Raw genomic sequence first — 25,639 nt, 5'->3', positions numbered from 1 at the left:
TTGCAGAAAACTTGCAATCGAATGTCGGTGTCACTGAAGATGCTTCAAATGCCTTCTTATTCTTTCTGCCCATCAAGAGTCTAATGCGTGATTCTAATCCGTGTTTTAAAGGACGTGTCTAATAATTCCGGGGTACGACAAATTACAAATTCATGATGACCGCCGAAACGCCTACGATAGAACCTATTCCTCTAGCACACATGACGAGTGGCTCCATTATTCCTAGGGAGCGCCAAAGGGAATTTGTCGCAGAAATGGACACAAAAGGCGAAATATTCCGCTCGGAATACCGTCGAGTCAAGCTTCTGATCGAGATGCTGGAGTTCCGAGCGGAAAAGAACAGGTCAATATATCGCGATGTACCAGCCAGACTCCGCGAAGCTCGACAAAAAAAGCGTACCATGAAGAGGATGATGATTGAGGCTCTCCGAAAGCACATAGAGGATGTACGAACTGGAAAGGCAATTTCTGTAGACAAAGAACCTGTCGTGCCAACAAATTCAGCACCAGGAACTGGACAGACGCGGGAATGACGGTGCTCTCCAGGTTGGTTCGACATGGTGTTGCATCAAGCTCAGTTCGAGAGTGTTAATATTATTCCATCGATCAACGTAGTCCCGTAGGCTGGCTAAGTGTCAAGTCTCCTGTGGCAGCAGGCAAGTCCGACCTCAAAAGCCATATTGCGTGTAGGTTGGTACGTTTAACATACTTGGTTCGAGACATATAGAGACCATCAGTCCATACTGGTGCCATAGACAATGAGATCGGGGAAAGAATCATGGGTAAGTATGTGGCTCGTAATGTTACTTCAACCTCGCAAATGAGAGATCCGCCTTGGGAGTCGGAACCATGATAAGCAATGTACTCATGTACTGATACTTGATAGATATTTTCTTGTATTGGGTACGGTCTTGGGTCACAATGAAATGACTTCATGTGTACGACATGTCAAACAACACAGTGTTAAAACTCGCTCGTAACCCAGGATTGGAACATATTGGTGAGCGGGCCAGAATTCTTTCTTGGATAGTCTGCCCCTAAGCCTACTGGTTTCTATCACTAGCATTGCTTTGACTCTTAAGGTCTCTTAGAATTGATGTATTCCATACACGACATGCGTTCAAAAGTCCAGAAACCGAATCACATAATGACGATAGTAGTGAGAGGAAAGGTAGTCACTTATCCCGATAACTAGCAAATCATGAGTTGCATACTGGCTTGAGTTCTAGCTTCAATGATAAATAGGGCTGCTTTTCCCAAGCCCTTCTTAGAAGCGTGGGAAAATGATAACTTTACTAGGAAATTTACTCGGAGACTCTAGAGGAATGAGACAACTCAAGTATTGATGATGTTGCTGCTGACTCGGGAGACAAGAACATGTACCAACGTGAGTGCCGAAGTCTTGGGTGTCACCCCCGCCTTGTCCATCGTCATGCCTAAACTCAAAATTGGAGTACAGTGGATTTCCTGGGGTCCCCGCGAAACGGAAAATGTCACCCGCATGGGGGTTTCTCGGGGTTTCGGCAGAGTCGGAGAACAAGTGTGCCTCAAGTTCCTACCTAAGATACGACTGATTGATGAAATCCGGGGCTTGATAAGAGCGAACCCGTCCGACCCAGAACTTCCTCCGAACCGTTCTCTTTCAAGCCCGCGTGTCTATGGAACCCTCAAGCTTCACTTCAACTACCTGAAAAGCTGCCATTAAGTCGTGACTCCAAATCCCTTCGCCTAGACAACATGGCTGAGCCAACGATTCTCATCATAGGTGGTGGGACATTCGGCACTTCCACGGCCTATCACCTCTCTCGAACCTACACAGACCCCAGTCGCGTGACTGTAGTCGACCGGTGGGCACCGTCTGGCTCTGAAGCAAACAAGGCCGCCGCAATAGACGTTAATCGAATTATCCAAACAAATTACGTGAGACCGCTTTATTGCAACCTTGCTAGCGAAGCTATCCATCCGTGGTTTTGGGATCTCAATCTCGGCCACTTCTTTCACAAAACCGGGTGCGTGACAATCGATGAAAAGAATAATCAATTTTCCGACGCCGTGCGAAAGACACTCAAGCAAAGAGGATCTGACTATACCACCGATGCCGATGTTGAAGATCTCAGAAAGCGATGGAAGCCTTTCAAGGGACTGGAGACAAGTGGGCTGGGAACGGCATTCTTCAATCCAGAAGCTGGATGGTGCGACGCAGCACTGGCAACCCAAAGTCTAATGACCGCGGCGAAACGAAACGGAGTAACAACGATCACTGGTGAAGTGGAACAGCTGTTGCTTGATCCGTTTCTTGGACGGGTACTGGGTGTAAGGATGAAAGGCGGCCAGCAATTGACGGCAGACCGAATCGTCTTGTCAGCAGGTGCTTGGACAAGTAGCTTGCTTGCGCCAATAGAAGCTGAGTTGCGTCTCGCACCTCACGACCGGATCGAGCGGCAGATCACAGCAGTTGGCAGGGTCTCGGCTTATTACGAGCTCTCGGCCGAAGAAACCGAACACATGTGCGGAGCCGGGATGCCTATCATCATCTATAAATCCTGCGGGATTCTCACTCCGCCGTCACGAGAAAACCGAATTATGAAGATCAATGACCTTCAAACCGAGTTTGTCAATCGGGTTACCATATCCGCAGGGCATGTTGTATCTATCCCAGCTGAGAGAGCACAGGACGATGTGCCACAGAAGTTGAAAGATGAAAGTCAGAAGCTCTTGAACACCATGATGCCTGACTTTGCGCAAGAAAAGAGCCCAGATCGATGGCGAATATGCTGGGATGCAAAAACTCCTACAGAAGACTGGTTACTCTGCCGGCATCCGAATCCAAAGCTCGAAGACCTCTTTCTGGCCGTCGGAGGTAACTTTGACACATATAAGTACGTGTAACGTAAATCTTCATATCAAAGGGCAATGCCTTGATTTAAAAGCCACAGGGCGGATCTGACTGACAGATCAAATTCAGGTTCCTCCCGGTTGCTGGTAAATACATGTGTCAGATCTTGCAAGGGAAGAACAACGGCGGGGAAAAGGACGCCGCCTGGGGCTGGAAAGACGAAGCCACCTTAATGAACGCCAAGAAGAAGGAACTAGGTCCTAAGTCAAGTACTCTGTCATTACCCGAGTTTCGATCGTTTGAAGAAGGAAACCGGTCATCCAAACTTTAGTCGGGTCCGGATGTGTCAGGTATGTCATGGGCCAGTATGAAGTGACCCATCAAAGACCTTGTTATCCTGAAGATCTCACACAGAAATAGAATGCGGATGCATGAATAATATGAGATGGGTTTGGCAAACAAAGCGAGCTAGTATCTGACCTGAAAACTATCTGGATGCTGCAAAAGGGGGGCATCACTAGCCTCGTATGGATATTTTCTTCCGACCTGCCTGACTAACTCCGCATGCTCCTTACTGCGAGGTATGACTCTCACTTTGAAGGCCGTGGGATATGTCAAGATCCCCGGCTTCGGTCTCACATCGACCTCAATTTCCTCGCCATTCTTATCCAATGCCTTAGCGATCGTGAAAGCGGCGAGTGTTTGGGCCATGTTAATAAAGAGGCTTGAGTCGGCAAAGAAACGTCCAGGACATATCCTGCGGCCATACCCAAAGACCTCTGTCGTGGGATCAGCTTCATTCCGTGGGGGGAGAAAGCGGTCAGGATCGAATGATTCTGGGTTGATGTAAACATCTGGGTCGTGAAGAAACCACCAAACAGCCGGGAGAACAAAGGCGTCTTTAGGAATTCGATACCCTTCGTACCCAAATTCTTCCGTCGTTGTATGAGGAAAGCTCATGGGAACAATGGGCCACCACCGGGCAGTCTCCTTGACCAAAGCATCCACATACGGCAGTTTGTCGCGGTCTTCGAAGGTCGGAAGGCGGCCAGAGCCAATCACCCGATCAATTTCCGCCTGTGCTTTGCGCTGAACGTCAGGGAACTCTAGCATGGCAAACGCAAAAGTGCTGAGAGTGATGACAGTCGTATCCGCAGCCGCACCGTAAAGACTCGCCGCTGACCAGATGACAGCCTTTTCATCTTCTTTGCTCAACTCGCCGTTCTTTTCTTGAGCCAGCTGTTGGGATAGTTTCGAAACATAAGATGGTCTATTTGAGAAACAGGACAGCTGTTGTTGAACGAACTCGTACGGAATATAGGCCGACGCTTGAATTGATTTGCGCCATTCCCTAGCAGTCTTTTTGAAAGAGACACCCGGGAAACTTTCAGGAAGGTGTTGGAGAACAGGAATGATATCTACGAGCCAAGCCATGGGACTTGCGGCGAGAGAGAACTCAGTCATCATCTTTTCAATGAGCTCTATGAGCGCGTCCGAGTTATGGGGCTCTATGGTGTAGCCATAAGCCATCTGGAGAACGGTGGCAGCGGCAGTACTGGCATTGAATCGACGATTAGCTATGGACATACTTGCTAGATCTTTGTCCAGACTCACGTCTTGTAATGCTCTAGGAGACTCTCGGGTCTCTCCAGGGACCGTATCAATTGTCGGCCTACTTCGCACTCCTGAACGTTACGGAACTGCGACGCAGAGACCTTGGTACCGAGCTCTTGGTGAAGAAATTTGCGATACCGTCGAAACATGGGCGTATAGCCTTGACAAAGAACGATTGATTCGTAGCCGCAAAGCTTGTTGGCCATGACCATCGAGGGTCGACCTGACGTCTTACTTGCATTTTGGTCTAGCAATTCATGCGCCATGTTCTTGTCGTGGACGATGATGAGAGTCATCCCCATAACCGTTACCGAACTGATTGGTCCATACAAATCCTTATGCTTGAGCCAGTGTAGATGCTCCGGTGTGCCCTCAGGAGGGAAATCTCGGATGTTACCCAGCAAAGGGAGTGGCTTTGGCCCCGGAGGAAGTTTTCGTTGGTTCGGTGTCCGCCTGCGGCTGTAAATAACAAAGCTTGCCAAAGCGAGTATGCTCCAAAATAACCACAACATATAAGTCATATTGGCAAACAGTTGAAGGCCTCGGCCGAAACAATGTCAAGCTCTGTCTCGAGTTTATGTGAGGAGAGCTTGGAAAAAAAAAGAAGATGTTTGTTTTTATCTGGAAGTATGTACGTATGAAGCAGGTCTAGTCTATTCGCTTACCTGTCAACTTGCTTCCTGCGCAAAGCCAGTGCGAAGGGAAACCTGAACATCATAATCAGAAGACATCTCTACGGATGCCATGGATCCGAGGCCGGGGTGGCTGCGTATTGCTAAACTGGAGTGATCTTGTCAATGATGCAAGGGTGACACTCAACATGTTGTTTCCAACAACGAATTCCGGAAGCCACTGTTGGTTTGGATGAATACAGGGTCCGACATCAATTACCAACATGAGTGCAGACGTGTGGCATCATCTGGGGTACGTTATTGGCTTGGCTGCAGTGTGGTGAGGTCCAGCCCCTTCCTTCACCTGCAGCCGGTGAGCAGCCGATCCAATGATGGAACGCGCATTGCTGAAGATACGGGAGAGCGGGCGTGGCGGAGATTGAGGTTGTCCGTCGTTTGGTGGTCATTTTCTCCAAACGGGGCATACCGCACACGGAGTAACGGGCAAAACAGGGCCAATTCATGAGAAGCAGACCGATCACCGAAATAAGTAGCTGTATAGTATGGAGTGGATCATTTGGACATATCCGGGTGGGGTGAGATGCCAGGGTAGTGCTGTTGGCTATATCACAAGCTTTCAACTGCTTTCCGTGATATGATCTGACCAGACTGCTTTGGCACGCTTGCATTATGGCTCGCCAGATCGCTCCATGTAAGTCAACCCGAGATTATGATACTTACGTGTGGCTGCCCAAGAGGGAATTGACGTTTGGATGAGCACTTGCACATCGTCAGAAGCACTCATCCACATCTTGCGAAAGGCGGTTTTTTTTGTAATTGTTCTGTAGACTGTAGTTGAGCCCTGGATGAATGCAAGATCAGACACTCTTCAGGTTGCAGAATCGCAGAGTTCGTCCGGTCAGTGCCCTTGCACCATCCCTGCTAGCTCCCCTGCCGCCGCTAAGGGGGAAGCGGGCCGGCCTGTGAAGACGTTGCAATGGGGTCCCGATGTAGCTGCAGAGTATGTGGCAGGCATCGCCCGGTGTGATGTGATAGACTCTGTCATTTATCCTGCAGGAGTCCTAAACCGTATGGGATAAGACGAGGCGCCACTTGAAGAATTTCGCTGTAGACAAAAGGTCAAAAGCTGGCGCGGCCTGAAACTAGCCAAACTGGATTCCGCCCACATCTCGACTCAAAGAGGCTTTTATCCGCCTTCGCGGCCATTGAGTCGGCTGATTCCTCGGACTTACTTGGCAAGGTCGAATCTTCATGCAGCGTAGCAGCCATTTCTGCCACTTGATTCCTTACGCATGGCGTTCCGAATTGGACTTTGCTTCAAGTTCCTGCCTGTAATTAGCGCCCCGTCTCCTTCACGCTCGGCTACCTGGGTGATGTGGAATCCGAATTTTCAATCTCATTCGTGCCGAAGATGGAACCCTAGATCTTGGGAAGGGAGAGAGAAGCATCATTCTCTTGCGTAGCTCTGTTAAACCCTTCCTCCCTGCCTCCCTGATGAGCTGAATAAATTGTTTTTAGACTTCTTTGCTTTGCCTTACTATCGACCCATCGTCAGGCTGGTATGAGGGTACCGCTATAGACGAGTAGCCATGGGAAAGCTTCCAACCGAAGAGGACATCGCCTGGATGGTGGCGCATATCAACGACTCGACGGTTCCCGACATCGTTGTTTGCTGCATCATCTGCAGTCTCGCCTCTGTCGTGATCCTGGCTCTACGCATCTGGGCGAGATCTCAAGCCGGACTCAAGCCCATTTTCAGTGACTGGCTGATCGTTGGTTCGGTGGTAATGCTATTTTTCCCGCAAGATGTAAGGTCCATCGCGCTTACGATAGCCAATAGTTCTTCTACGTCGTCTTCTGCACAGTTTTTGCTTTATCAACAAGGTATGGAGCTGGCAGACACATCATCCTCATAACGGATCCGGAGACGATGCGCATGTTGGCTATCGTAAGTTGGTCTCTTTTGTTCTCCGAGTCCAAGACCTCTAATGACCAATGTCGACGCAAAGCTGATTCTTCGTACTACCTTACAGCTCAATATTTGCAATCCGATTCTATACGGCGTTTCCAGCGTCCTTGTCAAATGGAGCATCCTCGCATTATACCTTGCAATCTTTCCCCAAAGAAAGTTCCACTACTGGGTTCATTTCGTGAGCACCGTCAACTTGCTAAATGGACTCGCCATAGTCCTCGTGAGCTGCCTGCAATGCCGTCCCCTAGAGGCCTTATGGAATACATCAGTGGTGGGCACTTGCATCAACTTCAGTTATTTCAGCATCTTTAACAGTGTCTTCAACTTTTTATTGGACGTGGTTATCCTTCTGACCCCCCTACCGCTCGTCAAACAACTCAACTCGTCGACACGAAAGAAGATCTTACTGTCTATCAACTTTGCTTTAGGCGGAAGGTAGCACCAAGCCGGTTCAAGTTTCGGCGTCGTCTGACAGTGCTAATAATCTAACATAGTGCTTGCATCATCGCAGCTATCCGCGTACCTTACGCAAGACGAGTGGGAGGCACGGTGAACCCAAGCTGTAAGGGCCGTTCTTATAATACTGTTCTCCAAGCCGCGAACCAGAAATGCTGACCGAGCTTATTGCCTCTAGGGGACATGATACCGGGAGGACTACTCTGCGTTGTCGAAGTTGCCGTTGCCCTCTTGACAGCCTCTCTACCTATATACCGTCCACTGTTGAGGTTCTTAGGCATCACCATTACAGCGAATTCCGCATCCAACTACAAACGAGGTAATTTACGCAGTTCGAATAACTTCTTGGGTAGCCAAGTGAGCACACACATCACAAGTGGCAGAGACATGTCGTCTCAGCAAGCAGGTATCAGTATCACAGACGATATAACGTTGACGACACATACATATGTAGGAGGAGAGTGGGTTCGTGTGGCAGACGAAGATGATGATGCTGCTGGTTTGGTTGTGCCAAATGGATCAGCGCCGTACGCACGAACCGTCAGCAGCACAATGAGTGATAAGCTTTATTGAAAAGTAGGCGCTTGTGCTCCAAAATAACCGTCCTCGACATCGAATTAAAGTAGTGTATCAACTCAGATACTATGCACAAATACGAGCGCTGCCATACATTGACTGTTTGGCCAGTCGTGACTACTGATAGACAGCTCCGTGAAGCTTGGGGATCAATATCATAGCAGATTGGATATATTCTCTCAACGCCAGTGAAGCGCAGTTGCGGGTTTCTCTGACCGTTTCAAAGAGAAACCCCGACCCATCTCATCTAGACGCCTCTCATTCTCATGGCCGCTTTGAATATTTTCGCAAAGTCGGCCATATGTTCCTTGTTGAGCATTTTTGCATGAATGCCCGGGCAATTGTGGAACTCTGCTCCTGTCCGCGTGAAGTCCACCCAACGTTCAAGCTTGTTTTTCCTCCAGTCTTGTCGGTCATGAGCCGCGTAAGACGGCGGGTCCGCTACAAACACGTCTAGATTATTGACGTTGCCTTCAGGTTCATAGCTTTGTACATTGACACGGAAGTTCTCGGCAATGTCTGAGATCAACGCAAGCCTTTCAATGTCAATGGCGAGAGCACTGGCACGTTCAGCATCGCCGACTCCGAGGACGTAAGACAGCGCTTCGTCGCGGTTGAGTGTGTGCAAGTGGGGAGTGATGTCCTTCATGGTCTCCTCATCAACGAGCTCCAGGAAAAATGCAATGTGTAAAAGAACATCAATCCAATCCAAGCCGCGCACGTAATGCGCAATGTGTGGCGGGTAGTCGATACTAGCCAGGAACCTTACTTCTCGACCCTGCTTTTCGAGCACCTTTGCGACCTCGAAGGCGAGCGTGGAACCAAGTGAGTAGCCTGCAATGGCATAGGGTCCCTGCGGCTGTGCCTTGCAGATCCCTGCTGCGTAACGTTCCGCAGTCTCCTCAATAGAAGAGAAGAAGGATTCCCCAGGATTGTAACCCCGACTTCTGAGGGCATACACGGGACGGGTCGGGAAGTGTGCTGCAAGAGCAATGAACACGAGGATGTCTCCGCTGCCGGGATGGATACAAAACAAGGGTGTGCCAGATCCATTCTGCTGCAATGGCACAATCGGGGTGTAAACGATTGGATGCGATACGAGCCGGTCAATGGCGGATGCGATAGCGACGACGGTTGGCCTGAGCCGAGTCAAGGATTAGCAACTGTGCCTCGGCCAGACAGGAGTATGTAAGATAAGAAGGGTTCATAATAGAGGCTAGAAGAGCGTCACTTACTCTGTCAGCAAGACTGACATGGGGATGTCAACCTGGCCGCCAATCGCCCCCTGTATTCTGGTTTTCAGAAGGATGAGATGCATCGAGTCGACGCCGTGGTCGAAGATGGACGTCTCCACGTCAATCTCCACAACAGGCATCTTCAAAAGGTCGGCTAATATGCCCTGCACAACCTTCTCGCTGTCAGTCTCGGCGCCCCGCCTTTTGTGCTGTCTGTCTTGGTCGAGGAGCTGTTGGTCTTCGCACTCAATCGGCCCGAATTGACCACTCTCGAGTGCAGCGCGGATTTTGGAGCGCGAGATCTTGCCTAGTGATGACTTTTCAATCATTGATTGGGGTAAGGGCACTATTCGTGCTGGCCTTTTGCCCGTTGTTAAGGAAATCACCCTTGTGATTGCCCTTACCGTCTCAGAGCGCGCACGGAGATCTTCGTCACGGAATCGCGGGGAGTAGGCGATGGCGATACTCTCAGTCGGTGACCCAGCCGTCCGGGTCGGGAAACAAACCGTGAAAGATGGAGTCATCCCTGGAATCCTCTCATCATCGAGTGCGCTTTCCAGCTCGGTTGCACTCCACTTAACGCCATTGACGATGATGGAGTCCTTGATACGGCCAGCCAAATGAAGATTGCTGGCATCATCAATCCATGCCAGGTCTCCCGTAATGAACCAGCCGTCTGAACTGAAGGAATCTTTCGTCGCCTTTTCGTCGTTGAAGTAGTGGCTAAATACCATTTTTCCAGTGACCTGAAGCTGGCCGGTGTGGCCTTTGGGAGCTTCATCCTGGGGATCATGGAGGCTCATGACGCGCATTTTCATCCCTGGTATGCACGAACCCAGACTCGCGAATTCAACAGATCGCTCGATGTCGTATGAGGGGCAATGTATGGAATAGATGGAACCAGCGCATGTTTCCGTCATTCCAAATCCTGGGCGTATTACCTCACCCTTGCAGCCAAGACGGCGTAGTTCTCGCGTAAGCTCATGGCAAGTTGATGTAGGATTTGACTCGCCGCCTGATATCAAAGCCCTCAGATTGTAAAGATTTGCTGTACAACCTGGACTCAGAACCAGAGTGTCCAGAACCATGGCCAAGAAGAAGTTGGGCGCAAAGGTGTAAGTGACATTGTATGTGTCCAGAAGTCGAATAAATTGCATTGGGTCTTGAATGAGAGGCGGCGCAGGAACATGAATTTGACTGGCTCCAAGGCTCACTAGAAAGCTTGATTTAGTTCCTTGGCTGGCCAGACATCGGAAAGATTCAGCTGCAACTGGAGGGGCTCAGAGGTATTACTCACTTGCATGAAGATGGATTTCTACTAGACTTGCGACATGATCTAATCCGACCCAATTGAGAAAGATGTCGGCAGTTGTGGTCCTGTGGTGTGCGCTTTTTCCAGTGACGGCATCGAGGACTTGGCCATGGCGGAGTGGAACTGCCTTGACATTGCCTGTGCTCCCGGATGTCAACATTAGCGCCGCGATGCTGCCGGCGTCTGCTTTTTGTCCGGCATCCTGACTCGCAAACTTCTCAACGCAATCAACGTATCGAAGGTCCTCGACAGTTCTAACTTTCAATTCGCACAGATCAAGAAACTCAGCTGCAAGTTTGTTAGTGGTGATTATGGTCGGCTCTTTCAGTAGGCCGTGCAGGTGGTGTAGATGCTTTTTGCGCTGCCCAATGTTATTGACCAGCGGAAGTGACATACATGGCAGAAATCCTGCCAACGTCGCCGCCCAGAACCAGACAATGCTGTCACGCTGTGAATCTAAGTGTGTCAACAAGACCGACTCCGGCGACTGAGCTTGGATGCTGTGGTTGATCAATCTTGCCTTATCGTGTGCCTCGGACAAGAGTTCGCGGTAGGATAGGGTGGAAAGACCGGGTTCCGCAACATTTTCAGAGTAAAAGTAGAGATGACCCTTTGTCTCTGCCGCTCTTTTGAGTAGCTGGGATAAGGTTCGGACAGATGCAGGAGCTTGAACAGAAGCCATCGAAGCTGGAAAGGCTCGGAGTATAGCAAGCGACGGTACCTTTGGCTGGGGATCAACCTCGACGTAGAATGGCCTATTTGTATGCGTTGTACTGAATTGAGAAGCGAGGAATGTTGATTAACGGCAATGACAAAAACCAGATTTCAATGCTCCCACAGATACTGTAAGCTAGCACGGAATCATGATTTGGGTGAGATTTCAGGGAACTAGGGTAGGGAGCAAACAGACATGAAATCATGCCTGCATGAGCCAAGCTGCACTTTTCCGCTGCTCAAAGGAACAAACACAATGATTTAACAGTTCACCCCTTCGTGCGCAGGATTTGTTTGCTATCTAGGTTCCATTTTACTCGGTAAATTGACCCTTTTTGGGGGGAAACACTGAGCTGTGTGCAGCGTGGAAAGGGGCGTTCAAATGCATTGGCCGAACTCGCCCCATTTCCAGGTTGAGCCCAGCCAGACAGGCGCGTGGAACACAGCATAGCAAGTTGACTTTTCCGCCGTTTCCGACACTTTCCTAGTATCCAGCGGCAGCCCTGTCTCCGTGGCCCCTCTATCGACTGCAGAACAAAGTGCATGAAGATTGTGGCAGTGTTCCTCGTCTTCTCCACGCTTGCGTACCTGCGCGGTGCGGATGCCTGGCGCTGTGACACTCGCATGCGTCTTTGTGGCTAGATAGAATGTAGATTGGTCGCATCAATTTTAGCGTTCTTCACACCATAGCAGCCGATGGAATCCTTCTGGATATGTCATTTTTTGATCAGCCCAGACTTGTCCAAAGTATAAGTTCATGTGGTGTGACGGTGGCTTACAATCAAACCGTCCAGGTAGCCGACGAAGCCTTATCAGCTGGATCGCAAACCCTTGCAATACTCGCGGCCAAAGTAGGTACTAAGTGTATCTTAGAAGAAAAGGACATCTTACATTCTTATCCTGGGAAGGCACGGAAGTCGAGGCAAGGGTCAGGTCGACAAGAACCGCCATGGTGAGGAAGATATAGTGCATACCGAACAGCGTACTATGTATTGAATTGAGTCAATGACTTAAGCAGGTTTCTGATATTAAATAGCAAGACTGATAGAAAAGTCTTTGCACACGTAAAGCCAGAAGCCTGGTCGAGATACAATGCGTGGCCTTTTGTAGCCGCAAATCTACCAGCAGTGTGTATCTGAACATTTTTAGACCAAGTGGTCCCATATTAGCCTTTTAGGGTCACAGCAGGAAAGACGCCAATCCTCGGCGTAACACTCACTGCAGCTGAACTTATAGCAATAACTCAATAGCCCTGCTCATGTTGTTGGGCGTTCCGTAAGCACAGAGAATTGCTGGATAATTATGAATACCTATGTCATCGTTGAGCCTAGAGCACGATCTTTTGTGCGGAAAGATACTTACACTTGGCTCTTATTTTGTTCAATGAAAACTTGTGTTGACACGAGGTCCGCAGACTCTACACAATCGCGTGAATCTTATATGACAACAAGTAGCGGCTGCTTTATACTCTCATCTACCTAGGCTCATCGTTTACCGACGTCCCTTCTTTCACAACCTGTATCCCAGATACCCAGTCAAACTCGTCAAACGCGATATGATCAAGTTTGTTTCGTTCTAGAAAAGCTGAACGACATGGGTTACATGCCCTTTTATGAGCAGTCGGGTAGATACCATCTTGGCGCGGTTACGATGCCACGTCACTTTGACAGGTGCCAAGAAGCTTCTCAAGATATTGTTTCGCTGAGGGAGCCATATGAAAGGAGTTATGATATGCTTCATGGTACCGACGGCGGTCTTGGTTGGTGGCTTCAAGTCGTTTATGGATGGGCAGCTTGGCGATCTCCTGGATCCAGATAGTAATTAGTAAACATTCAACACGAAGTAGATTTTCATATCCCTCACATCCTTGGTATGCCACGTATAATTCACTCTTTCTTTCACACCTTCACGATTGTGGCCCTCTCCTTCTCCACCTCATCGAATCACTAGACCCCGAGTCAAGACCTGTAACCCATGCGTTGAGACACGTCATTGCTAGATACACAACTTCATGGCTTCCCGTCTCATGTGTTCTCTTCCTGCCAGCTCTTCCATAACTCCTAATAGAATCTAGACCTGCGACGTTTGGACGGCCTGGCGATGATATGTTTCCGGTTATGAAAATGGATCATTACCGATATTTTCGCTGTAAGCTGATGAATAGAATGGGTAGAAAGCTACATGATTGTCGAACTCCTTCTCGTATTGGCTTCCGAGATATCTAATGCTCGAAGCTCTCGTGGCTTGATCCACAGTTTTCAATATAATCTTTACTTGAACGTATTGCTACTCTGAATGACCGATGAAGCCGGTAGAGCTTGCGTGCTACAACTTTGAACGTCTGGCTAGATTGACGTGAATCGCCTTAATGTTCGAGTAAGCAGCCAGTCCAGCCTCTCCCAGTTCTCTGCCAATCCCACTCTGTTTGACCCCACCGAATGGAATTCGCCAATCACTATCATTACTCGAGTTAATCCATACCATGCCTGCTTCGATTCTCTTTGCAACAGTATGGGCGCGGGCAAGGTCTGTGGAGAACAGAGCGCTTCCAAGACCGTACTCGGAATCATTGGCCAGGGCGATAGCCTCCTCCTCGGAACGGAAACGACATATGACGACAAAGGGACCAAATACTTCCTCTTTGAAGATCCTCATCTGAGGCGTGACCTCAGTAAAGACCGTGGGCTCGATAAAATAACCAGGGGCGTTAGCTTGGTGAGGCTGGCCTCCAAGCTCGAGCCGTGCGCCCTCCTTCTTGCCGATGTCGACGTAGGAGAGGATTCTATCGTACTGTGCCTTGGTGACTTGTGGTCCCTGAAAGGTGCTCTCTTCAAATGGATCTCCGACCTTGGAGATCTTCATGACCTGATGTCGGAAAGCTGCCAGGAACTTGTCATAGACAGTGTCCTGCACTAGAATCCTCGAGGTCGCGGTACAGATCTGGCCTTGATTCGACATAATGCCAGCGTGAGCCCAGTGGACAGCCAAGTCCATGTCAGCATCATCAAACACAATTAGTGGACTCTTGCCACCCGTCTCAAGCGTAATGTTCTTCAAGTTATTACTCGCCATCTTCATGATTCGTTTCGCCGTCTCGGTAGACCCTGTGAATGCAATCTTATCAACATCCATGTGGGATGCAAGAGCTGCGCCTGCGACAGCTCCAGAGCCATTGACGATATTGACCACACCAGGTGGAAATCCTGCCTCTACTACGAGATTTGCGAAATACAAGATGGATAGCGGTGTTTGCTCCGCCGGCTTGAGGACGACAGTGTTACCACAAGCCAAGGCGGGGCCGAGCTTCCAGGCAGCCATTGCCAGGGGATAATTCCAACTGTAGTCGTTGAAATTTGTTATTGAAATTCTTGGTGTAGAGAAGCAAAAGTAAGAATGAGGGAGTTGATGCGTCTTACGGGATGATCTGGCCGCAAACTCCCACTGGTTCGCGGGCTGTATAGGCAAACTTTTCAGGCGTAGTCTCGATCACCTGGCCGAATACCTTGTCTGCAAAACCGCTGTAGTACGTCAAGGTCTCAATAGCCTCGGTGAGATCCTCGTTGAGAGATACCGAGTATGGCTTGCCGTTGTCCCATGTCTCGATAGTTGCCAGTGTCTCGCGGTGTGCTTCCATCAATTCGGCAAGGCGCACCATGCATTTCCCGCGGTCCGAGGCAGGCAAGTCCCTCCAACTTGGGTGATGAAGGGCTTTCCGCGCAGCTTGGACTGCTCTATCGACATCATGAGCCGTCGCTGCGTACACTGAGATGATTTCCTTTTCGTTGCTGCGCAAGTTTATTAGCGACATGGCTTTAGGGCACCGTGAGGAGATGTGAGACCATACGTAGGATTGATGCTGACAATCTTACCGCCATCAGACGATTTTATCCACTGGTTGTTGATGAACAGCCCTGTAGGCTGGAGGTATGTTCGCCCATTTGGGGCGGTCAACTTCACAGAAGCCATTCTGTGGGAGTCGGGAATTTCAATGCTCTTACGAAGTGCAAGAAGAAAGGGAAGTTTGCTAAGCTCTCTAAATGCAGTAAGTTCCGGTTCCCAGAACGATCACGTCTGATTAGGTACAGCTAGCGAGAAATGTTTCGAGAGACATTTAAGCCATCTGGGAAGGGCCAAAAGAGCTATCAATCACTGCCGTTGCTTGCCTTTATCTACTGACTAATGAGGCCATTGCCGAAACCCGTTGCCATTACCCACATTGCGGAGTCTTGTTTGTGAGAAATGCCCCGGCCCGGGACTGCTCTCTCCCACCGGGTGCCTCCAACGTAACGAACAAGCACTGTGCGGGAAACCAGCTACCAGCTTGCAAACTGCGACAAAACGAGGCTTAAAGCTGACCGATATCGCATATCTTTTTCAAGCCTATGGATGTGAGGGGAAACCACGTTTGGGATTACTGCGGAGAGTCTTCCCGACGGCTAGACGCGCTTGGAACGCGGTTGTTGGGTGATAGATATCTAATTCCCTGCCATAACACTACGGTAGGGCGCCATTGCACGCCAAATTAGGAAAGAAATTTGGCCAAGCTGCTTACCCCGGTGACACCACGTGCCAGGTACCAGCTCTAGCTCGCCGAAGGGCCGATGGCAAACCGGAACCAATGTGCCAGGGTGCTCCTTAGTCTCGCCGCACCGCTGGTATCAGATCAAGTTGATCAGATGGCTAAGAGCCAAGCTCAATCGGGAAAGAAACTAGGCCATGATCTAGACATTGACCAACCTCTATCAACGCTCGTAGAGATACAGTACCCCGTAGATGCCTTGTGCCTAAAGCTGACTTCGAACGCGTTCTGAGCGTCGGAATGGTTCAATGATAAGCGGCTAGCGGACCCCGTAGTAAGTTCATGTTTGGGGCTAACTATGATACCCCTTACTCGGGGTACAATGTCTCGACTCAAAGGAAAGCAATAAGCCCAAGTTGCGCGACTCCGCGAGGTGCTCACTTCACGGGTCACGGGTCATGGATATCCTTCGTAAAGAGGACGGAGCACGGATATTTCACTGAAAGAGACTTGATGTACAAGGTGGGGGACCCATCGATTAAGGATTGCTCCATGGATGGCAGACCAAGGGGCCATCTCATCCACTCCTCAAAGCACACTTTCCGAGCTGCATTAGGTACGCAAATACAGGTACCAGTCGAGGAGCCAGAACTTTTCAAATGCTATTTTAGGGTTGACCTCGTTTACACGATTGTCCGTGAGCTAGGACACCATACCTACACTAGGCAATCATCACTGACCTGCTGACATCTAGAGAGAGAGTGTTCTTGAATAAATTTGTATGTTGTTCCAGCTTCATAGCTAGAGATGATGAGATGACCGAACTCACAACATAGCAACTCTCATTCCGTTTGTGCCAGAAATCTTTTGTGGCCGAGCCAACAGATCCAACCCCATTCTTCTCTACACCCCTTTCCACCATGTAGCGCTGACCCAAGCTTTCCTGGTGGAGTGATTGCCGACACCCGCAATGACACTACCTATACAACAGATGTCTATGGACCGCGAGCGACATGGCGGATGGACATGTGTAGCAAGCTGCTTCACTTCCTTTCAGGGCAGGAGAAGCTGAAGAGTTCGAGAGACGACACTCTGGTCATGTTACATTTTCCCCGCGGCATCCGGCCACCTACTCAAGAGCCCACTAGGTAGAAATGGGTCTAGGATGGGGGGGTTCTTATCAGCTCGGTAATGCAATTAGCTTGGATTGGTCTTGGTCAACAAGTATTTGACTGGGGCCACCCATGACGTTGTGAACTCTTCTGATGGGGCACTGACTCGATCCACGCATACTGGGAACGACCCGCCGATACCAGCTCTGTGGGGCTCACCCCGCGATTCCAAGGTGTCAACTGTCTGAACTAGTACGTAATTCCTGCAGATAACGCGACCTTGATCTTGTGATAGCGGGAGTAAGTAACTCGTGATGGTTCGGGAACTTGGAGGCGAACAGTTGATGAAGGCATTTACTTCGATGGCCCAACGGCTGTCAAACCTTACCCGAGTACTCGTCGACCGGGCCGTGACTTTGACGGAATACAATGCCGGGCTACTTTGTTGTAATCAGCCTGGCATGGCGGGTGTAGACTGTTCACACCCACAGCCAAAACATACGCAGACACAGGGGCAATGTGTCCATACGCGCACTGCGCTCTTATTCGACCTTGCGGATCTTCATCACACCAATCTTGATACAACGTACTGTATCCGTATCCGAATCGAATATCGGGTGCTGCCAGCATATGAAAGAAGGGCATTAGGGAACGAGCGCGACATTGATCTACCCAGGCTGTTGCAACCTTGCTAGCAATCCGCCTCCTTATCAATTCCAGGGGAATATTTCGGGCGCTGACAGCCCATCCTTGCATCTCATACAAAAAGCACTTCGCACCTCTTGCAAGCGATCACCTCAACTCCGTACTCCCTCTCGAGTCCCATCACAGCCCAGACAACGCACCCGCGCGAAACGAAACCACACAAAATTTCAATAATCGGATTCGCCATTCAGCCAACTCAGATTTTCAGTCTCTGTCCCGAGCTATGGAGAATGACCCGGAATCGAATCCACCACTCGACCATCTAAAGACCGCCGACCAGGTCGCTCAAGATGCGCAGGATCTCGCCTATCTCGGCCATGACCAGGCCCTTTCGCGAAAATTCAGCAGGATGAGCATGCTATTCCTCGCCATATCCGTACTGGGAACTTGGTCTACATTTGCGCAAGGACTTTCGAGCGGTATCACCAGCGGCGGACCAGTTGCTATTCTCTGGGGCCTCGTCCTCGTCCTGTTTTGCAATATCTGCGTGGCCGTCTCATTGGGGGAGCTCTGCAGTAGTATGCCAACAGCCTTGGGACAGGCGTACTGGATATTCCGTCTGTGGCCATCTGGCCGCTTTGTGTCCTACCTCTGCGCATGGATCAATACCTTTGGATGGTGGACGCTTTCTGCCTCACAGGTTGCTTTTATGGCCAACTTTATCTTGAGCATGAAGGTTCTCTTTGTGCCGGACTGGTCCGAGGTCAGTGTTGGATGGATCAACTTTCTTCTCTATCTTGCCGTCACCCTGGTGGTTACGGTCGCCAATCTCGTTGCCTGCCGGAAAGATGCTATCCTACCGGCATTCAACAACTTTGTCGGAATTTGCTTTATCGGACTCTTCTTCATCTTCAGCCTGGCCCTTCTCATCTCGGTTGGAGTCAGACCAAACTTGCAGTTCCAGCCAGCCTCATTCGTCTTTGGACAATGGATCAACCAGACTGGCTGGGGAGACGGGGTGACCTGGTTTACAGGCCTTCTTCAAGCTGCATATGGGTTGACGGCCTTTGACTCCGCTGTCCACTTGGCTGAAGAAATCCCGGCACCTCGCAAAAATATCCCGCGCGTTATCTGGCTTTCAGTCACACTGGGAGCTCTTACTGGGTTTATCTTCATGGTGGTGTGTTTGTTCTGTATCCAGAATCTTGACACCATCCTAAACCCTCCTACTGGTCTGCCTTTCATGGATCTAGTTCATGAGGCTGTCGGACTGCAGGGGGCAACTGTCCTGCTCTCCCTATTCATCTTCAATGGTCTTGGTCAAGCTATCAGTATTGTTACCACCGCCTCTCGTCTTACCTGGGGATTTGCGCGAGATGGCGGGATGCCCTGGAGCAGCTACTTCTCCAGGGTGAATGAGGCTTGGCGTGTGCCGGCTCGCGCATTATGGCTTCAGGGAGCCATTGTTGGCGTTGTTGGCGTGCTCTACATGTTTGCTAACACGGTGCTCGAGGCGATTCTCAGTGTCAGCACAATCGCCCTTACGATATCTTATGGGATGCCTATCCTGACTCTCATACTCGTCGGGCGAGACAAGCTTCCGCCTGGAGAGTTCAGATTGGGACGCCTCGGCCCGGCAATCAACTGGATCTCCGTCATCTACTGCGCTATTACTACGGTGTTTTTCTTCTTTCCATCGGCACCCAATCCAGCACCAGCTGATATGAATTACGCAATCGCAGTCTTTGGAGTCATGATGGTGGTGACTCTGGGTTTCTGGTTCATCAAGGGGCAGTACACGTATCTCAAGACGGATGATGCGGCAGAGCGAATTATTGAGGCTCAGAATGCCGAGGTGACTATTGCTCCGGTTCCTCGTAAGAATTAGGCGCCATCCTCGAGCACACAAATGCAATGTACACGCTATTATCTTTTACTCTTCAAGTCTTCCTACGCATAGCATTCAGTTCAATATCGTATGTTTCCGTAAACAAGACTTTGAGCCGGGACATGGTTCAGCCTTAATCAACCTTAGTTTTACATAGTACACTCGTTGATCTTGGTATCTTAAGGTGATCTTGAACTTCATGCCTGAATCCTCCAGGCTCAAGAATAGGGTCACTACTGCGTAGGCGCAATCAACATAATCAACTAGCGCACGTGACGTGTGTGTGCCACATTCATTACCAGTGGAACCCGTTCCCAAGACAAAGTGGGTTGATGGAGATTTGAGCCCGCCGGCCTTGGCATGCCCGCCCGCCCACCGTTCCGTTGAGCGCGTCTCACCCCGAGATGAGTGCCGATTCAGCCGCCGCCGCCCCCTCGGTCCAGGGGCTGGGGATCCCTGGGGGGCTGCATGGTCGATTTTCCTTCCTAATTCAGTAAGTAACTTGCCCATGGCATCCCTTGGTCTTGACTAGACACCTCATGCACACCTGTCGTTATTCACACTTACTTTCACCTTGACACACTCAGATCTCAGAACCAATCTGAATCGCTCTTCTGTTACTTCAAAGCGCGCTTTTGATTGCAATCCCCTCTGCCTCGAGATCGAATCTGATTACTCAATTACGAAATCACCCGGCAGCAATGCCGGTCCACTTGTCGCACCCCGGCCCGGTCTCTGCTCTCCCCAAAATCTCCGCCTTCCGCTGTTCCGCTACAGAATGGGGCTAAGCAGCGCCGAAATCGCCAAGCGCGAGTCGCTCGACAGGGACTCCCGGCGACAGGGTCTATGAAGACGCCAGAGTTGCTTGCACTGTGGTCTTGACATGATGGTGCACATTGCAATTTATCTTACGTTTGTCATTAGGAGAGCTCCGCAAGACGCTGCAGTTGGCTCTCGTACGATTGTCACGTCCACAGACGCCCCAGCATCACTTTTTCAACTATAAGAGGTATACTTGCCCGCATTACGGTTTTGGCTTCTATCTGTTACCAGTCACATTTCTCTACCAGGAACCAAACCGAAGACTACTTCGCATCGTTCTCACACCAGCCCTCCATCCTGTTTGCCAGGTCTCTCACTTCATCACTTATCAACAATCGACCTTGGTCGAATCACAAATACCACCGTATGGAATATTTGCACAGCCCAGACAGCCCTCATCATGATTGCAGACACCTCTTCTATAGCCGGTTACACAATCTTCCGGGAAGAGCCCAGCGATACCGTTCCAAATCTGTCTACTCAGCATCGAGTACATCCTCTGGGTATGAACATCAACTCCCTCGTTTCTGCATTTTCACGACATTTGAGCTAATTACTGACTCCTTCTTGAAGATCAGCTATCGATTGAAGAGATTCAGCTTGCTGCGAAACTCATCAAGAACTATGCTAGTCCCAAGGAGCTCAAATTCAACTGCCTGACTTTGCGCGAGCCCAAGAAGAACGAATACGCTGCCTTCAAGTCTGGTCTCGGCCCTCGTCCTGAACGCCGCGCCTTCGCCATTGTCATCACCAAGGGAACTTCCCAGGTGACTGAAGTTGTTGTCAACTTGGAAAGCACTCAGGTGGAACTGTGGAAGGATGTCGTGGATGTTGCCCCGACTCTCACCTTGGAGGATCTAGACATCTGCGAGACCGTCACTCGAGCTGACCCTCGCGTCATTCAAGCTTGCCGCGAAATCGGCATCTATGACATGTCAAAGGTCTTTATCGACGCGTGGGCCATTGGGTTCGATCATCGATGGGGTACCGATCGCCGCCTTCAACAGGGCATTGTCTACTATCGCAATTCTCCCGACGACAACCAATACGCCCACCCGTTGGACTTCTCGGTCGTTGTCGACACTGAAAAGGCCGAAGTTCTCTCCGTCGACATCCGACTGGTCAACGGCGAGCGCACCAAGGTGTCTCTCCAGGAGCACAACTACTTGCCCGAGTTCATCGGCAATGGCTACCAGGACAGGCTCAAGCCCATCGACATTAGCCAGCCGCAGGGCGTTTCTTTCCGCATGGACGAGAATGAGATCTCATGGGCGGGATTGAAGATGCATATTGGCTTCAACTACCGTGAGGGTATTGTTCTGTCCGACGTCAGGATTGACGATGAGGGCCGTGAGCGAAGCCTCTTCAACCGCATCAGCGTGGTCGAGATGGTGGTACCCTATGGCAATCCGGACCCTCCGCACCAACGTAAGCACGCTTTCGACGTGGGTGAGTATGGCACTGGCTTCATGACCAATTCCCTCAAGCTCGGATGCGACTGCAAGGGAGCGATTCACTACATGGATGCCATCATGGCTGTTGGGAGCGGTGAAGCGGCTATCGTCAAGAATGCCATTTGCATTCACGAGGAAGACAATGGCCTGCTTTACAAACATACCGATTACCGCGACGGTACCGTCATCTCAGCCCGCGACCGCAAACTCATCATCTCGCAGATCATCACAGCTGCGAACTATGAGTACTGCTTCTACCACACATTCCTCCTGGATGGTACCTACAAGCTGGAAGTCAAGTTGACAGGTATGCTCAATACCTACTGTATGCACCCCAGTGAAACGGCGGCCCCATACGGTACAGAAGTCGCCCCGTTCATCAACGCCCACAACCACCAGCACATTTTCTCTCTGCGGGTGGACCCAGAAGTCGATGGGCCCAACAATTCAGTCCTGCAGAATGATGCGGCGCTTTCCGATGATCCTCTCGGGTCCCCTGGCAACCTCTATGGTAACGGCTTCTACTGTAAGAAGACACCCATCCGAAATGCTGGTGGCGCCGACTATTGCCATGAGACAGGCCGCTCTTGGGACATCATCAACCCCAACAGCATCAATCCCGTGGCTAAGAAGCCTGTCGCCTACAAGATTCTCAACAACAACTGCCCTACCATACTCGCTAAGCCTGGAAGTATGGTAGAGAAGAGAGCTGCATTCACCCGCAAGGCGCTCTGGGTCACCCCGTACAAAGACTATGAACTGTTTCCAGCGGGTGATTATGTATGCCAATCGAGCGGCGATGAGGGCCACCCGCATAACTCAACAATTGTGGACTGGGTCAGCAAGAAGGAGCCGGTTGAGAATACCGACATCGTCTGTTACATCCAGTTCGGCCTGACACACTTCCCGCGCACCGAGGATTTCCCGGTCATGCCAGCTGAGCCTGTTGGGGTCATGATCAGAGCCTCCAACTTCTTCAAGAAAAACCCAGCTCTGTGGGTGCCGCCTTCCATTGTTGCCGTGGACAAGACATCCAAGAACGCATTTGCCAAGTCGGAGCCCGCCGAGTCGTGCTGTGGCACAAGAGACAGCAAATTGTGAAGCCCCAGGCTTTGGCAATAGGCTCTGGAACGATAGCCGCGGGGGCAGGTGTTGGTAGCAGCTTTCAACCTTCATAGTAGTACCTTTTATGTAGTACAGTACAGTCATTCCCGCAAAATAACAAAACCGAATGCTGATCTTCATCACTATCAAGTCTTGTATTCCCTCCGGCCAGGAATTCGCATGTGAAGACCCCGCATTGTGTTTACTACAAATGAGAAAATGGCTCACCTCGAGATGAACTTGTATATTCAGGACTTCATTGCCACGAATTTGGATCAATTACAAACACCTAAATGAAGTAAGATTGTTTATGGGCCACATGTTCGTTTCGACCCCTTTATGGCGTTGCAGATGTGTATAACACTTCCTTCACCGCTCACAGCCCAACCGCACGCTACCTCAGTTAACAAGTCATAGCACTAGGACGTGTGGGCTGAGATGGCTGAAGATTTCAAGCCAGGTCTTCTCTCCAGATCTGGACGGCCAAATGGTCTTGAAGAAAGATTTGACCGCGTCGATCGAAGCGAATCGCATATCATCGTATATCACGTCAGCCATGTCAAGAACGGCCTTTTGCTCTTCTGCCGATGAAACGTGGGCTCCGGCGATGAACAGCGGGAAGACGATGCAGTTAAGATTGTTTGCCTCCCGAGGAATCTCAAATATGCAAGCGAGGCAGGATTTGACATGCTGCTGCACAAGCGGGTGACGGGTCGGAAGACCACAAATGGCTCTATACAGGTACAGCAAGGCGGTGTGTTGGAAGATGCGGACGAGGGTGAATGCATGTACAGCCTCGGCTTCTGTTGCAGACGTGGAGCAGTCGGATACCTCGGAGGGGCTCTGGCCGTCAGCATCGGCGACAGTCAGTGGCGCATAGACTGGACGAAGGGACGCTTCGAATTCGCGGATGCGCTCGATAGACAGATCCTCGGCCATGCTTGTCGTCGCTTGTAGATACAGGCCCATCTTGGCAATTTCGCGAAAGACGGACGCCAGGGAGCATCTACCCAACGGGTCACGACCCCACCAAACAGGGCCCTTATCGAGCCGGTGCCACACGTCAGGAGGGAATGCCGGGGGCTTACCCTGAATCATGGATGTTGTGAGGTCCGTCGTCGCGAACTCTGAGAGCAGCATGTGCAGCGGCTCCGGGGCTGTCGACACTACGGCCTCGATGCCACCTAAATGCTCGAGGATAGCTAGGATGCCATTGTAATGACTAGAGGTCGAGGCTGACTTGAGGATGCAACCCATGTATCCGTCATCAAAGTACAAGAGGATGACGGCAAATAAGAGCCCGATCGTGGGTCCATCCCTCTTGGGCTCAACGCAGCAGCGGTCTATCTCGGTTCGAACGGCAGCCAGGCATTCCAGCCGCTTCTTGCTGAGAGAATCGTGGTCATGCGTGCCGTCTTGTAGGAGCCTGTGAGAGTCAGACAGCAAACAAGCAGCGAGCAAAACGACGCGGTGCTCCAAAGCCACCGAACTCGGAGGAGCACACGGTTCCTCTGCCGTGGAGAGAAGTGGCCAGACGCGAAGATGGAAATAGTCAAGAGCGCGCCGCTCGCACACTTCAAGGTAAACGGTCAAGTGCAAGTCGTTTCGTGGGATGCAGTAGGCTGGAGGAACATGAGGAGTTGGCCGTGTGCTCCATCTAATGAGTCGGCTATTGTAGTCGCACTTGGTGCCGGAGGCAGCGCATTGGCGGCAAGTCGGCTTAGAGAGACTGCATTTGATGCGTCGCTTCTTGCAGGACCAACAAGAGCCCTTGACAACTCTGACTCGGTTGGGAGGCATGTTCTCCGGGAGTTTCGAGGGTTGTGGATGCGAGGCTCAAATAGATTCAAGCGATGTACTTGTAAATTGGAATTTTCTCGGTGGGCGTTGACGAAGTAGGAGTCTCTGCAGCATGCCCAGTTTAGCGGCATTCAATCTAGGACTATAGAGAGACACGGAACTTGGAAGGCGACTCACATCCGGCATACTTGAGCTCCTGAGCACTCTTTGCCAATATAGGCAACAATATGTGTTGCCACCAAATTGATTCCGACTTGAACGATCCATGCGGCAGGTAAGGCGGGTTTTTGACAAAAAAGATGAGGATGTCAAGAGTTGAGAAGCAAGCAGACGCCTGTGATGGGAAGGCCAACACAAGGAGAAAGTAAGACACGAGTTTGATGGGGCCTTACTGTTGACGGCAGCAAAGTGTATGAGTGACGGCGAAGATGTCTTCCGACGTAAGTATATCCCGTAGATGAATCGAAAGAAAGGTTGCAGTTGGTTCAGCGGACGGGAGCGGGGAGAACTTTGTAGGAATCCAGACTTGCCCGGCCATGGGTTCGGGCAGGGAGCCAAGGAGGAGGGATCTTCCCAGCGAGTGTGTGCCGGGCTCGTGTGACTTGGATGCGTGGCTGCTTGGTTACGCCCATTGGGGGATGCGGTGGGTGGAGATGCGGGGCAGGCAGCCCGACACGCCGGCATTAACATTGGATGTATCAAGGATTACGTACTCTGGACTGCATCCTCCGTATCGGAGAGAGAGATAAGCATCACAATGATGATGTAAGCAACGCATCCGGGCCCTTGAGATGGATTAAGGTATGATCTCTTATCTAAGGTTTTGTTGCTGAGCGCTCGATAACGCCCTGTTTAAACTTGTCCGAACGCGACCTGGTTATTTTCTGCTGTAATGCCATCGATTGGTCTTGGCATCATCGAGCTGCCGATAAATAGATCACCCGCGAA

At 50.5% G+C, this 25,639-nt stretch overlaps 10 protein-coding genes across 10 annotated transcripts; 6 read left to right on the top strand and 4 right to left on the bottom strand.

Moving 5' to 3' along the window:
• Window positions 1-155: 155 nt before the first annotated feature.
• CPAR01_15737 (uncharacterized protein) lies at window positions 156-533 on the top strand (the record flags this gene model as incomplete). The annotated part of the gene is made up of 1 exon (XM_060499985.1): window positions 156-533. The coding sequence occupies one exon, from the start codon at window positions 156-158 to the stop codon at window positions 531-533; it is 378 nt and encodes a 125-aa protein (XP_060341174.1).
• A 1,204-nt stretch (window positions 534-1,737) lies between these two features.
• On the top strand, window positions 1,738-3,167 carry CPAR01_15736 (fructosyl amino acid oxidase; the record flags this gene model as incomplete). The annotated part of the gene is made up of 2 exons (XM_060499984.1): window positions 1,738-2,879; window positions 2,966-3,167. The coding sequence occupies 2 exons, from the start codon at window positions 1,738-1,740 to the stop codon at window positions 3,165-3,167; spliced, it is 1,344 nt and encodes a 447-aa protein (XP_060341173.1).
• Window positions 3,168-3,304: 137 nt separating this feature from the next.
• On the bottom strand, window positions 3,305-4,971 carry CPAR01_15735 (O-methylsterigmatocystin oxidoreductase; the record flags this gene model as incomplete). The annotated part of the gene is made up of 2 exons (XM_060499983.1): window positions 3,305-4,391; window positions 4,451-4,971. 2 exons carry the CDS (start codon window positions 4,969-4,971, stop codon window positions 3,305-3,307), a joined length of 1,608 nt encoding a protein of 535 aa, XP_060341172.1.
• Window positions 4,972-6,671: 1,700 nt separating this feature from the next.
• Window positions 6,672-7,493, top strand: CPAR01_15734 (uncharacterized protein; the record flags this gene model as incomplete). The annotated part of the gene is made up of 3 exons (XM_060499982.1): window positions 6,672-6,866; window positions 6,923-7,030; window positions 7,116-7,493. The coding sequence occupies 3 exons, from the start codon at window positions 6,672-6,674 to the stop codon at window positions 7,491-7,493; spliced, it is 681 nt and encodes a 226-aa protein (XP_060341171.1).
• Window positions 7,494-8,333: 840 nt separating this feature from the next.
• On the bottom strand, window positions 8,334-11,315 carry CPAR01_15733 (uncharacterized protein; the record flags this gene model as incomplete). Its single annotated transcript, XM_060499981.1, has 4 exons — window positions 8,334-9,225; window positions 9,322-10,534; window positions 10,619-10,921; window positions 11,030-11,315. 4 exons carry the CDS (start codon window positions 11,313-11,315, stop codon window positions 8,334-8,336), a joined length of 2,694 nt encoding a protein of 897 aa, XP_060341170.1.
• Window positions 11,316-13,672: 2,357 nt separating this feature from the next.
• On the bottom strand, window positions 13,673-15,313 carry CPAR01_15732 (aldehyde dehydrogenase (NAD+); the record flags this gene model as incomplete). Its single annotated transcript, XM_060499980.1, has 3 exons — window positions 13,673-14,684; window positions 14,764-15,132; window positions 15,192-15,313. The coding sequence occupies 3 exons, from the start codon at window positions 15,311-15,313 to the stop codon at window positions 13,673-13,675; spliced, it is 1,503 nt and encodes a 500-aa protein (XP_060341169.1).
• Window positions 15,314-17,906: 2,593 nt separating this feature from the next.
• On the top strand, window positions 17,907-19,511 carry CPAR01_15731 (choline transport protein; the record flags this gene model as incomplete). The annotated part of the gene is made up of 1 exon (XM_060499979.1): window positions 17,907-19,511. The coding sequence occupies one exon, from the start codon at window positions 17,907-17,909 to the stop codon at window positions 19,509-19,511; it is 1,605 nt and encodes a 534-aa protein (XP_060341168.1).
• A 304-nt stretch (window positions 19,512-19,815) lies between these two features.
• On the top strand, window positions 19,816-20,361 carry CPAR01_15730 (uncharacterized protein; the record flags this gene model as incomplete). Its single annotated transcript, XM_060499978.1, has 2 exons — window positions 19,816-20,008; window positions 20,099-20,361. Coding segments are annotated over 2 exons (456 nt in total), but the record flags the coding sequence as incomplete, so codon positions are not given.
• Window positions 20,362-20,733: 372 nt separating this feature from the next.
• Window positions 20,734-22,888, top strand: CPAR01_15729 (primary-amine oxidase; the record flags this gene model as incomplete). The annotated part of the gene is made up of 2 exons (XM_060499977.1): window positions 20,734-20,836; window positions 20,907-22,888. The coding sequence occupies 2 exons, from the start codon at window positions 20,734-20,736 to the stop codon at window positions 22,886-22,888; spliced, it is 2,085 nt and encodes a 694-aa protein (XP_060341166.1).
• A 414-nt stretch (window positions 22,889-23,302) lies between these two features.
• Window positions 23,303-24,691, bottom strand: CPAR01_15728 (uncharacterized protein; the record flags this gene model as incomplete). The annotated part of the gene is made up of 1 exon (XM_060499976.1): window positions 23,303-24,691. The coding sequence occupies one exon, from the start codon at window positions 24,689-24,691 to the stop codon at window positions 23,303-23,305; it is 1,389 nt and encodes a 462-aa protein (XP_060341165.1).
• Window positions 24,692-25,639: the final 948 nt, after the last annotated feature.

The sequence above is a fragment of the Colletotrichum paranaense genome (assembly GCF_030867605.1).
Source record: "Colletotrichum paranaense strain IMI 384185 chromosome Unknown Scaffold_21.1, whole genome shotgun sequence".
Classification (NCBI taxonomy): Eukaryota; Fungi; Ascomycota; class Sordariomycetes; order Glomerellales; family Glomerellaceae; genus Colletotrichum; species Colletotrichum paranaense.
Note: the sequence above shows the minus strand (reverse complement) of the source record. Positions and strands in the feature narration are given on the sequence as shown.